Below are 12,470 nucleotides of genomic sequence, written 5' to 3' on the forward strand. Positions count from 1 at the left end.
GTAGCTTCTCCTGGGTCGGTGGTTCTTCCTCCACCATTAATACTGGCCGCCAAGCATAGTCTATCGTGTGCTGAAATATGGCGTTAAACCCCACAACAACATCTGTACGAGAGCTTTTGTTATAGAAGCTGAAGCCCCATATAAGCGAAGACAACCACAAAACTAGAGACATGGCAAACAATTTGCACTTGTAAATATACCACCTCCTCATCCACATCTCACTTCATTTTGTGACATTTCCTACTGATAGTATGCAAATATGGCCTGCTGGGAAAAAATACACATTGCTTATTGCATATTAAAAGCTTTCAAATTCAATATTTTTGTACACGTAATTTTTTTCAAAATTATAAAAAGGTAAACAGCAACATACTTGCTTTTTTGTCCACTTACTGCTGGGTTTCACAATTGGTTATCACTGTTATTGCTGTGCATGTTTGTGGGACTTGTCTTTGCTGTGTTTTTGTGTGCTTATGAAACAGTTTTTAATGATTAATAATTAAACTAATTAACAAGGTCCTGATATGCAGTTAATCCTCAAAAATCAATTTTAAAGTCTGGCTTCATGAGTCTACCTGGGAAGACAGTGGCAGCCATTTGTATTTTGAGGGAATTTCTAACTTCTGACTATTCTTATCCATCTAAAACACGAGTACATATTGTAATGTCATGTAACAGAAATAAATCCATAAAATATAACATCTTCCAAGAAACTTCCAGAAAATCTGTTTAACTAGAGTGTGTGTTTACATCAGGATGTGTTATTAATTAAGCATGCAAATGGTGGTTGTTCACCAGAGGCATGAGACAGTGCCTGAGGAAAGAAATGGTTTAAAAAAACCTGTCTGATGGTAATGATAATTTTTGGGGACAATGTCAGACAAGATCCGAATGAATTTTGAAATCCCTGATGTACTTGTCAAGTGATATCATGCTAAAGCACATTCAAACAGTCTTTATGGGATTCTGTTATGTTAATCTGTTGCCATCATTAAAATTGATGATTTACCTGTTCAGGTACAGCAGATATTCATAGTTAGAGACAAATCCATTCTGCCACCGTAGTGTCCAGTCTTCTGGACCAGGGTCTTCTATCACCACATCTGTAAATTATAACATTGATCAACATAATAATACAGTGTAACCTATGATGATTCTGCTTAAAATTAAAACTATTATCTGCCATACTGCTGTGAACTGTATAATCAAAGAAAGGTTTCTGATTTATTAAGTTCATTTAAAATTTGTATCCAATTTTAACAACAACATTTCAGTTCCTGTGGGCTTGTGACTACAGTCTCTACTGTAGAAAAGCATGCCTGCCTTCAGCAGTTTTAGTCCATGCATACGATTTACTAGAGACTGCAGGAAAGTTGCATGCACCTTTCTTCCATACTTATGCATGTTTGTCACGGGTAGTCCTTATGAGAAAAACAATATGGAATAAGTCTAATAAATAAGAAAAACAATATAGAATAAGTCTAACAATAAGAAAAACAATATCGAATAAGTCTAATAATAAGAAAAACAATACAGAATAAGTCTAATAATAAGAAAAACAATATAGAGTAAGTCTAAAAATATGAAACACAATATAAAATAAGTCTAATAAGAAAAATAGTAAAGAATAAGTCTATCCAATATGAAAGCATCAGATGAAACTATACTATTATCCTTATGTCTTTAGCATTGGACAAAGTTTTGGTCATCTGAGTATCAAAATGGCCAAATAAACATCAATGCCAGTTCATTACTTCTCAGGCTGAAAGGAGTCACAATTGACCAATCACATGACTAATGTGGGATGAAAAATCCCACCACAATAAGGCCGCAAAACCACTTTCAGCTCATAAATTCTAACCATGAGAGTAGTTGTATTTCTCCTTCCTTACCTATGTAAAAACACTATATATAAACAGTCACATGATGGATATGTACACAGTGTATCTGAAACAAATTTTTGGAGTACAATATGTTTCTGGGCAACAAGAGTGCTAAAATACAGTCATCTGCTTGCCAAGATAGATGTTAGACAAGAGTGGTCTCCCCATAACAGAGGTATTGGTGCCAAATCATGTCAATTATCAGTCATTACCAAAGCAAATTAGTCCACACTTTCATGGATGTAACTGTGAGGAGGGCTTGGCATGGAGAGCCTTTACTATGACTGAGTAAGTATTATCAAAGAAATATACTGTGCTCCAAAAATTGGTTTCGTCTTCAAATAATTACTAAGCATGTCTTATGAGAATAGGAAAGAGGCACAGAAAGTTGGTCCTTGCTCCAGGAGACACAAGAGAGGTACTTTCAAGTCTCATGTCAGATGCATGTTACTTTTAGTGCATGATCAGTGAATGGACTTTGTTTAGAGACAACAATTCGCACCCACAAATCCTACAGAAGTAGAGAAACCCATGTCATTATGAAGATGCTGAATGGAAGCCTATTAATCTATCAAATTTAGCCCTTTGGGATGTATGATTTCTGAGGTTATAGCAGAGGAAAGTTCGCTTTGACCTCCATCTCATGGCCTGATAAATATCAGTTAATTCATGAAGCCTGTTATGCTGTTTATGAAGGCCCCATCAGGTTGAATATAGCCCATTGGGATGTAAGAGATCTTAAGTAAAAGTGGGAGATTGGTTTTGTTGTAGGGTTTAATGCCATTTTTCAGCACAAGATAGGCTATACATGGCAGCCAGCATAAATGGTGGAGGAAGAATCCTGGAAAACCCCGGGAAGAACCACTGACCCATGAGAAGCTGCTGGCAAGCTTTTTCATGTACCCACGTTTGACAAGCCTGAGACTTGCACCCACAGAGACAGATGAGATGGCAGTTATCTAGAACAGTGAGTGCTTATGACCACTCAGCTACTCGGGGCCCTAAAAGTGGGAGAAAGATGGCTTTGATCTCCATCTCATAGCTTATATAATGTCAGTTAGAGAACACAAGTGCTTGAATGTAATGTCAGTAGCAACTGCCCTAACTTTGTGAGCTGATAATATGCACAAGAAGTTCATTTGGTCTTTGGCAAGTTTCTGGTAGGCTGGGTAAATAACTGAAGAGATCCAGGACAACTGGACCTGAACAGAAATAGTGTTCCTTCTTCGATGGACAAGAACAAGTGAGATCTCCTTTAACTGGCTACGTCCACTTTTGATAAATACTTTGTGCCCTGAAAGGGTTGTATTAGATGTGTATGGAAAGATGAGTCCAAATATTAGAGTGGTGACAAGAGAGAAGACTGATTTCCCATGTGCAGGAGACTGTTTTTAATGAAAGGAAGGGCCATCATGAGAGAAACTAAAGTATCATGACAGAACTGTAGAGACAGATGGAGTTGAACATTAAAAAATGAAGTGACCAGGAAGTAAGTCTTGTACAAAAGGGTACTTGGAGAGGCTGAGGACAGTGACTCCAATGGCTACTTTTTTACCATGTCCAAACCTGCAGTAACTTCCATTTAAAACCAAGGGCCAAGCTTTTGGTTGAGACAAATACAAATCAATGAGGTGCTTTTTCTGCTGGTGAAACATGTCTAAAATCACAGAACTGTATGCCCTGGCTGTAATCAGAATTTGTGCTTTAATGCTTGCAAGGATGAGATGCATCTCTGCTCACACCACTGGCAGAAAACTCTCAATTTCCCCTAAGTAACTTTTAATGTGATTGTCCTTCATGCCCAAGCAATTCTGTCCACTGCTTGTTATGATTCTTTCTGGGAACTTGTTTGATGTGAGCCAGGGCAGGTAGGTTTAACATCTCAATGTTTGGATGGAAAACATGAAGGTTTTATAAGCAGGTGTTGGAAAGACATGATTTTCCAAGAAATCTCCATTAGATTCTTGTGGTCATTAATCCATGTTTTTTTTTCTCCACTTGATGGTAACATTCGGGATTAGCTGGCACTTGGATTGCCTTATTTTTCTGAAACACTTTTGAAATCAGAGGTTGGGGGAAAGGTATATATGTTAAGGCCATTCCAGTTCAGGACACCAATTGCACAGGCTTATGAACCTGGGACCGTTATACCCAAAATAAACAGGTTTCTTTCTTACCCCATAAGCAATCCAGGAACTTTGTGCAAGAAACCACCAAGGAACTGATTCTAGAACAAATGTTACTGTGAAAAACCCATATTTCTTGCTTTAGTCACATAGACCATAACCTTTGCCTTTTCCCCCAAATCAACAGGGTTTTTCCTAACCCAAAGTGCAAGCCATCCAAAACTTTTAGTAAAGCAGAGAGTGTAAAACTAAAGTTATTGTCTGGAAATAAAAAGGTAAAAAATCAATAGGAAAAGATGGACATCAACAATATACCCTGTGCCTTTTGACAGGAGTATAAAAAGATGAAATACTGGCTACAGCTTCTTCTGTTAAAAGAGTGCTGCAGTAACTAAAATGGATATATCATCAATTTCATGATTATAGCATGAAAAGTGTCTGAGAAACAAATATCATACAAAAATGTAACTCAAATCAGTGATGTGTAAAATATGGGTTATAATGACCTATTTTACCAACAAGAGTATTTGCCCATCAAGAGACATAATCCTAACAAGTTTTTGATTCCCATAGTATGGTATGTACACAGTAGGCAAAAAACCTATGTGGTCATAAGCTATATGCAAAATCGTAAGGTGGTAAAATGTGAAATGCCAGTCATAGTGACCTACTGTCATATAAGGGTGGTACTAATGCATTTGCATTCAATCATCTAGTGTAACGATTCAAGCATGAAGAGTGCTTGAAAAATAAACTTAAAACATAACATTTAAGCCAAGCCAGTAAAGCATAAAATATTGATCACATTGACCTACTTTTAAAACAGGGGTGTAGTACTCATTAAGATGCATCACTTTACCAAGTTTCATGACTCTAGATAAAACACTATGTATACTGGGTGCAGAAAAACTATGATCTCAAAATAAATGCAAAACTTACCATAGGCCAGTACACTGTAAAATGTAGGTTACAATCACTTTTGTCTGTTGTAATTTTGTGATACTAACAGAGACACTAACAATTATCAAGCTTGATGCTACTAGCATAAACTTTAAACAAAAAATTTAACTCAAGCCAGTGAATTATGAGATGCAGTGTCACAGTCACCTACATTTGTAATGAGGCTATAGTAATGATCAAGATGCATCCCCTCACCAAGTTTTGTGATTCCAGATATAACAATATGTATACAAGAGGGAAATCTTAGCAAATGCAGAAATTTAACCAGCCATGAACATATTATGAACGTGTACAAAGGATGCCCTTATTTACCTGCAGAAGTGGGTGCTATGAAACCTCATCTCAAACTGCATATATGTATATGCTATTATATGCACAAACACTAAATGCCTGTGGTAGTATGATAGTTCTTCACAAAAGTGAGCTAAAAATAACAAGCACATCCGAAGGTTTGATATATCACAGGCATCTCATCACCCTGAACTGCTACAGCAGCCTGAGGCACCAAACATTTGCAAACACTATCCGCAGAACTGGTCCATCTACATGATATTATTTAATACCAATTCTGTTCATGTACAAGTACTACTATTCCTTCAGTGTGTGTGTGTGTACACATGTGCATGCATGCATACATGAGTATATGAATACAGGTAGTTAGGTCGGTATACCTAAACGTACAAAAACTTATGTGTTCTTGCTTTAGTAACTTTCAAAAACATCTGACTGCTAGTGCATTTTTGCAATGGACCTCAAGGTCAATTTTTTTCCTATATGTTATTTTCCTTTCTCACTACTCTGATCTATTACTGTTTATACAGGGTGTAAAAGATTGAGTCTTTTATTGTTATATTGGTTATCATCTTCATTTGCCAAAACAGACAGAGAAAGAGGGAGAGATCAAACCTGGCTGTTGCAGAAGCTTTTCATAAAGAATATCCCGGTCTTGTTGCGACTTCAAGGACAGGTACAAATGAGGAATGGTACTACCATCTTTGCAGAAAATCTCTAAACCCTGGAAAAAATTCCAAGTACAAATGTCTAAACCCTGGAAAAATACCAAGTACAAATGTCTAATTTTGCTTCTGATAGTGCAGTATCACAAATTTTTGTGGGGTGCTTAGTTTTTTCAATTTTGTTGTTCTAAACTACAATTTCAAAACCCAATGAAAATTAGTCACATCTGCTAAAGTCCCTCCCCCATGACTGTGGTTCATTCATAGAGATAAAAGCTATTTTACAAATCTCATTTTTTAAAATATGGTAATCAAAATTAGCTTTAACATGTATCTGTTTTATTATCACCCATAAAAAACAATTATAATTAGAACCTTTAAAAAGCTAATTATAAAACATTTTATATTGTTCTGATGAACACATTAATGGTATGTGGTAGCTATAATTTCCACTCACTGCCTTAAACTGATAATATATATTTTGAGTCGTGTAAGGATAGAGAAAAGCATAAGTATTGAAACGCTAGCATTACTGAAAAAGAATAATAATAAATGATACTATTAAATCAAAATTAGATTTATACTTATTAAAACTCCGTCATCATTCAAGTGAAACAGTCAGGAAAAAATTAAAATGCATGTGAAACTATGTCTCATTTTATCCGTGCATGTTTAATAACAATGAACAACAGGGTCATAAAATAACTACTGCCAGAAGCACAATTAATTCTGAAACAATATGTGTATACACTAATCACAGCAATGAACAGAAATTCATATTCAGTGATTTTCACACAAAACCAATGAGTCAACATCAATCAAGTCTGCCAGTACACTCTGATGTTTGTCAGGTAAATAATCCTGAAATTGTTGAATTAAACAAGTCCAGCATTCTCAAAGCCAATACAGTAGTCCCCCTCTTATAAGGCCACCCCTATTGCAGCAGAGAAGTGGCCTTATAATGAGGGTGGCCTTTCTAGAGGGAGATGACAAATGCGAATAGTAAATACATATGAAGAAAGTCACAAGTACATTTAATTCTAAAACATTTAATGTTTTCATTAAAAAATCACATGATATGTTGTGAAATAAATGTAAAACAAACTGTTTCATCACTTTCGAAAGAATGTTATGAATAACCATTGATATAGTTTTGAAACTGTCCTTATAATTATGTTAAAGATCACATCATCTGTCACTCTGTTGGTAAGTCTAAAAAACAAAACCAGTCTCATCACAATTAAAAATATCCTTGCTGTCATATCCCCTGCATATATCGTTTAATCTTTTGTTCCAATCTTCGACAACTTCATTATTAACATCAGCTGATTCTCCACTAAGGACAGAACACTTAACATTGTGTTGGACTTGAAAGATGTGCAGCCATCCGTTACTTGCGGTAAAGCTGTCATATCCCATTTCAACTGACAAAATTGTTTCTTTTTCTTGGATCATCCGACCAGTGAGTGGAATTTACTTAGCACGTGCAGTGCAAAACCATTCAAAAACCTTGTCATTCAAATCAGGATACAAACATCTCATGGCTCAAACAATATTCCTTTCTCCATCCATTTCACCTTCCCACTTCTGCAGAATTGTTTCCTTACCTTTCACAATACTGTTTATCGGAGTCTTTCCGACATCAGTTTTCTGCAAGGATCCTCGACCCCCACCCCTTTTTTGGTCAGTTGAATTACTTTCACTTTCTCTGCTAAACTGAAAATTTTTCTTTTCCTCAATGACATGTTGATCTTTTTGCATTAAGTTATTCATGTTGCCAACTACAATACTGGTAAAACAATTTTTTATGCATCTAAACAAATTGCAGTGTGTTTTTAAAGGAAGTGATCTTGTCACGTGATTCGTTAGTCGCAGTCTGGTACCCTATTGTTTTTATACATTTCTTTACACTAAGTGAGAGAAGCCAAAACGGCTTCGGTATGTATCATTAACATCACGCAGATCTGACCTCGCGGCCATTAGGATTTGTAATTTTGACAATTATTGTCAGTTAAGTAATAGCCACTAATTATCAAAGTGAACAAGCTCAACATCTTACTAAGGGAAGGCTATCAAACCATTTTCCTGCTGACTTGGGTATTGTACATCGATACTGCCACTTCTCAGCTGTTACTACTGTTCAGTAATTGTAATCTTAACAATTATCAGAGTGACTAAACCGGACATCTTATGATAACACAGCAGTAAGGATAACTGGATTACATATACTTACCTTTTTGTATGGATTAAAATTTGAGTCTTTCTCAGCTTTATGGAATAAATGTGGCTTCTCATGAGGCATAAATGATATAATATTAACCTTAGTGGTACATGTACTTTAGTCAACGCTTCTTTCAGTAATGAAAACCTGACCTCTGGAAACAGACATCAGATTACTTAACACATGTTATGAATAAAATACTGGTTCTGGATACATATTAAAATAAAATGCGGCCGCTTGTGAAGGGTAAATTTTATATTATTGCACTAATATGCTGGCCGCTGGTTGCGTTAGCCAGGTGGCCTTTCATGAGGGGTACTTTTGAACACAAACCTGTCGGTGCCAACGGATTCTGGCCATAAGGAGTGGGTGACCGCTGGTCAGGTGGGCCGTTCAAGAGGGGGACTACTGTATTGCAAACATTTTCACGAGCCACAAATATCCATTTAGTATGAATTTGGTTTTTAAGATCTCCATGACCTATTTAGGATATCAATTGTAGAAATGTGATTTTAATTATCCTCTGTGGTTTTTATTATAAATTCTAGTTCTGAGGTTGGTTTGTAAATGTGATAGGCTCAAAAACAAAGGAATGATTGTTTTTCAATTATTTAGCATTTTCGCACTTTGATGGGCTCTAAAGACTTCAAATGTTGATGGTTCTTGCTAATTGCAGCTTGTCTCATGTCTGGTCCACATGTGGAATAATGACATCATCCAAACAGATGGAGATCCAAGTTGTGCTCATACAGGTGTAAGTGATTGATCCTGGCAGATATTTGATTTATGCTCATACAGGTGTAAGTGATTGATCCTGGCAGGTATTTGATTTATGCTCATAGAGGTGTAAGTGATTGATCCTGGCAAATATTTGATTTATGCTCATACAGGTGTAAGTGATTGATCCTGGCAGATATTTGATTTATGCTCATACAGGTGTAAGTGATTGATCCTGGCAGATATTTGATTTATGCTCATACAGGTGTAAGTGATTGATCCTGGCAGATATTTGATTTATGCTCATACAGGTGTAAGTGATTGATCCTGGCAGATATTTGATTTATGCTCATACAGGTGTAAGTGATTGATCCTGGCAGATATTTGATTTATGCTCATACAGGTGTAAGTGATTGATCCTGGCAGATATTTGATTTATGCTCGTACAGATGTAAGTGATTGATCCTGGCAGATATTTGATTTATGCTCATACAGTGTAAGTGATTGATCCTGGCAGGTTTTTGATTTATACTCATACAGGTGTCAGTGATTGATCCTGGCAGGTGATTAATCTTAACAGTTCACTGATTGCTTGTTTTAACCACTGAAGCAACCACCATTTTTTGTCAGTATAGTTTTGTTCTTCTGTACTTTGTGTAGTTATAGCAGTTAATCCATTAAATTAAATACCTACAATATAAGCAAACTTTAACTGGCAAAACAATGAATTTAAGTACCAATGAAAATGTCTTCTTTTTTTTTTTACAAAACCCCGAAAATTGAGACCCAGGGAAAGAAAAACTACAGCATGTAAGGGTAAATTACTTCACCAAATTTAGAGCAATAGTAGACGTTATAGCTCTTGCATTCCATTAAAATATACTACAAAGTGACTGATCTGCAGCCAGTGTATCTGTTGGTGGTAGAACCTGTGTCCACCCCAGGAAAACCTATGACCTGTGGAAAGCTACTGGCCAGCTTTTCCCCATACCCACAATGATTGAACCAAGACTGAAACTCACTCAGATATGAGATGTGTGAGTGATCTATAAAAGTGAGTGCCTTGGACCAAACAGACACCAAAAGGCCCCCTGCTGTTGTTGTTGTTGTAGGGTTTAATGCCATTTTCAGCACACGATAGGCTATACATGGCGGCCAGTAATAATGGTGGAGGAAGAACCCGGAAAAAACCCAGAAAGAACCACCAACCCATGAGAAGCTACTGGCAAGCTTTCTCACATACCCAAATTAGCTGAATCCGAGACTCGAACCCACGCAGACAGAGGTGAGATGGCAGTGATCCGTAATGGAGAGCGTTCTAAACCACTCTGGGCCCCCTGCACCAAAGTGATCTAGTTTAGTGGAACACATATACCTAAAGACACATCACAAAAACAAGCCTGGCAGAAACAGGTGTCATGGTAACAGCTTTTAACCCAGAATACTTTTTATCCTGAATCCTAAGCCCTGTCTTAACCTTTATATTTTGAATAAAACAAGATCTGTGAAAGATTTTTTTAAAAAGTTATATTTAGAATTTTAAAACAAGCATCTCAGATGGGTCTAATATTGATCACATGTCATAAAAAAGAGTTGACCATTTCACTAAGCAGACTTATGTAATACCATAAGAACATATCCTATGTAAACTATCTCTCAAGCCATTAGTCCGAGTTTCCTCTGACACTTGCCACCCGATTTTTAATATTTGGACATTTATGTTCAGGTGTAGGGTCAGAGTCCAGCCCAGCCAATCAGATGTAAGGTCACACAAGTAATAAATAATGCATAAATATCACTTAAAATCAACCTCAACCTCTTGATGATACTGGCCTTATTTACCCATGCTTGATTAAAATAGCAATTTCATTAGTGGTAATACAACCTTCAGAGGTGGCAATACAAATCTCAGAGTAGGAATACAAAATATCAGGAGTGGTAATACAAATCTCAAGAGTGGTAATATGAATCTCATGAGTGGTAATAATCTCAGAAGTGGTAATAAAAATCTCATGAGTGGTAATACAGATCTAGGTATATGATGCATAGATCTTGCTCCTAATACAAATCAGCCAACATCTTGACAATATTAGCCTATTTACCAGTTTTGATCACAATTGGGTCAAACAGTCTCTCAAGTAGTAAGAAGTTTGGCCAATCATATGCAAGAACACCACATTCATATGCACAGATCTGACACATAATAAAACATTATACAGTTTGAGTAAATAAGCATATTTAACAAGATTGATACAAATATAATCAGAAATACACTAAATAATGTGTTGATAAGCACTCATATAAAATCTTCGTAATTTTAGCCTACGTAGCAAGTTTGATCAAAACTGGATGAAGAATACAGTCTCTTGTGTGGTAACAAGCCAGGACCACCTAGTTAATGAACATGTATCATGCGTGTCATAGAACTTTAATGAGATCTTCATAATATTTAAGACCAAAGATTAAAAATGCAATCACTGATTGAGAAAACCACAACTGGTTCATGAGCAGAAAATACTGTTGGGAAAGACAGTGGAAATACTTACAATTTGCTTCAGAAGAAATCTTCTCTTGATTATTCTGGTTACTTCTTTAAGTTTTATCTTTATTACTGGGAACTAAAACAAGAAAATAACAGATTTATCATATAAAGTCTGTAAAAACCTGTAATGGCTAATATAAATAAGGACTGACTCCACTGAGGTATGAATTCGAGGATTAGTGATTATGCCCGAGTCAATGCATATGAACTTGTAAGCAAGGGCACTGATTACACAACATCTTATTTCCTTAAATATACTACGCATTTGATCAACATGTCTTGCTAACCAATTAAAATGGCTTAATAGCATAGAGGTAATGATCTAACTTAACAACACTACAATCCTGTGTTTGATTTCTGTTTTGACTTGTGCAGAGATACATGGTTGTCCATCTAAAGTTGGATTTTCTTTAATCTCTCGCATTTCCTCAACACCCAAGACTATATCACAGTTAAAATCAAAACTGTGTGAACAACTGATGCTTAACAGTCAAAGTATAGCACAGGCATGCAATTGACATCCATTGACCAGATGTTTGCAGCATGCTTGACTGGTAAGGTGTTTGAACTATGACCCTCAAATAACTGACAAATAAATGACTTCAATATTATGACATGCATCAGGCAACAACTGTTCACTCCATTTTGACTTTGGCTGTGTGTAAACATCTGAACTATCAAACATGCATCATAAACCAACGTCACAGAATCTTTTTGGCAATTAATATTAAATAAATTTAAAACTTGTAACCAAAGAAATTCAGTTTTTACTGACCTATCATTCAAGTGCTATCAACTCAGTTTCTTTTCAAACCAACTGACTAAGCAAGAATCCATAAAATTTGTCAACATTACTTATATGGAAAACCAACGATTTTTTTCAAGCATCTTTCAAAAAAGTCATAAACAGCTGGAATGACAGATCAATAGTGGATGTGGACATGGATCACACCACAGACACACTGAAATGATGTGGACCAATACTGGATTTGGCCATTAAAGATCACATCAGACACACTGAAATGACATGGACCAATACTGGATTTAGCCATTAAAGATCACACC

General features: G+C 36.2%; 1 protein-coding gene across 2 annotated transcripts in view; it reads right to left on the bottom strand.

Annotated features, from left to right (window-relative positions):
• The window catches only part of LOC149780552 (protein FAN-like), a 104,284-nt gene that overhangs the window by 72,851 nt on the left and 18,963 nt on the right, over positions 1–12,470 (bottom strand). For both annotated transcript variants that reach the window (XM_089937585.1, XM_089937584.1), the window contains exons 8-10: positions 11,410–11,481; positions 5,876–5,984; positions 1,010–1,103 (exon numbers count right to left, since the gene is read on the bottom strand). In XM_089937585.1, coding sequence (XP_089793711.1) covers positions 1,010–1,103; positions 5,876–5,984; positions 11,410–11,481 — 275 coding nt within the window. The remainder of the gene's footprint in view (positions 1–1,009; positions 1,104–5,875; positions 5,985–11,409; positions 11,482–12,470) is intronic.

Source organism: Sinohyriopsis cumingii, chromosome 16, assembly GCF_028554795.1.
Source record: "Sinohyriopsis cumingii isolate HCF-2022 chromosome 16, ASM2855479v2, whole genome shotgun sequence".
NCBI classification, from domain to species: domain Eukaryota; kingdom Metazoa; phylum Mollusca; class Bivalvia; order Unionida; family Unionidae; genus Sinohyriopsis; species Sinohyriopsis cumingii.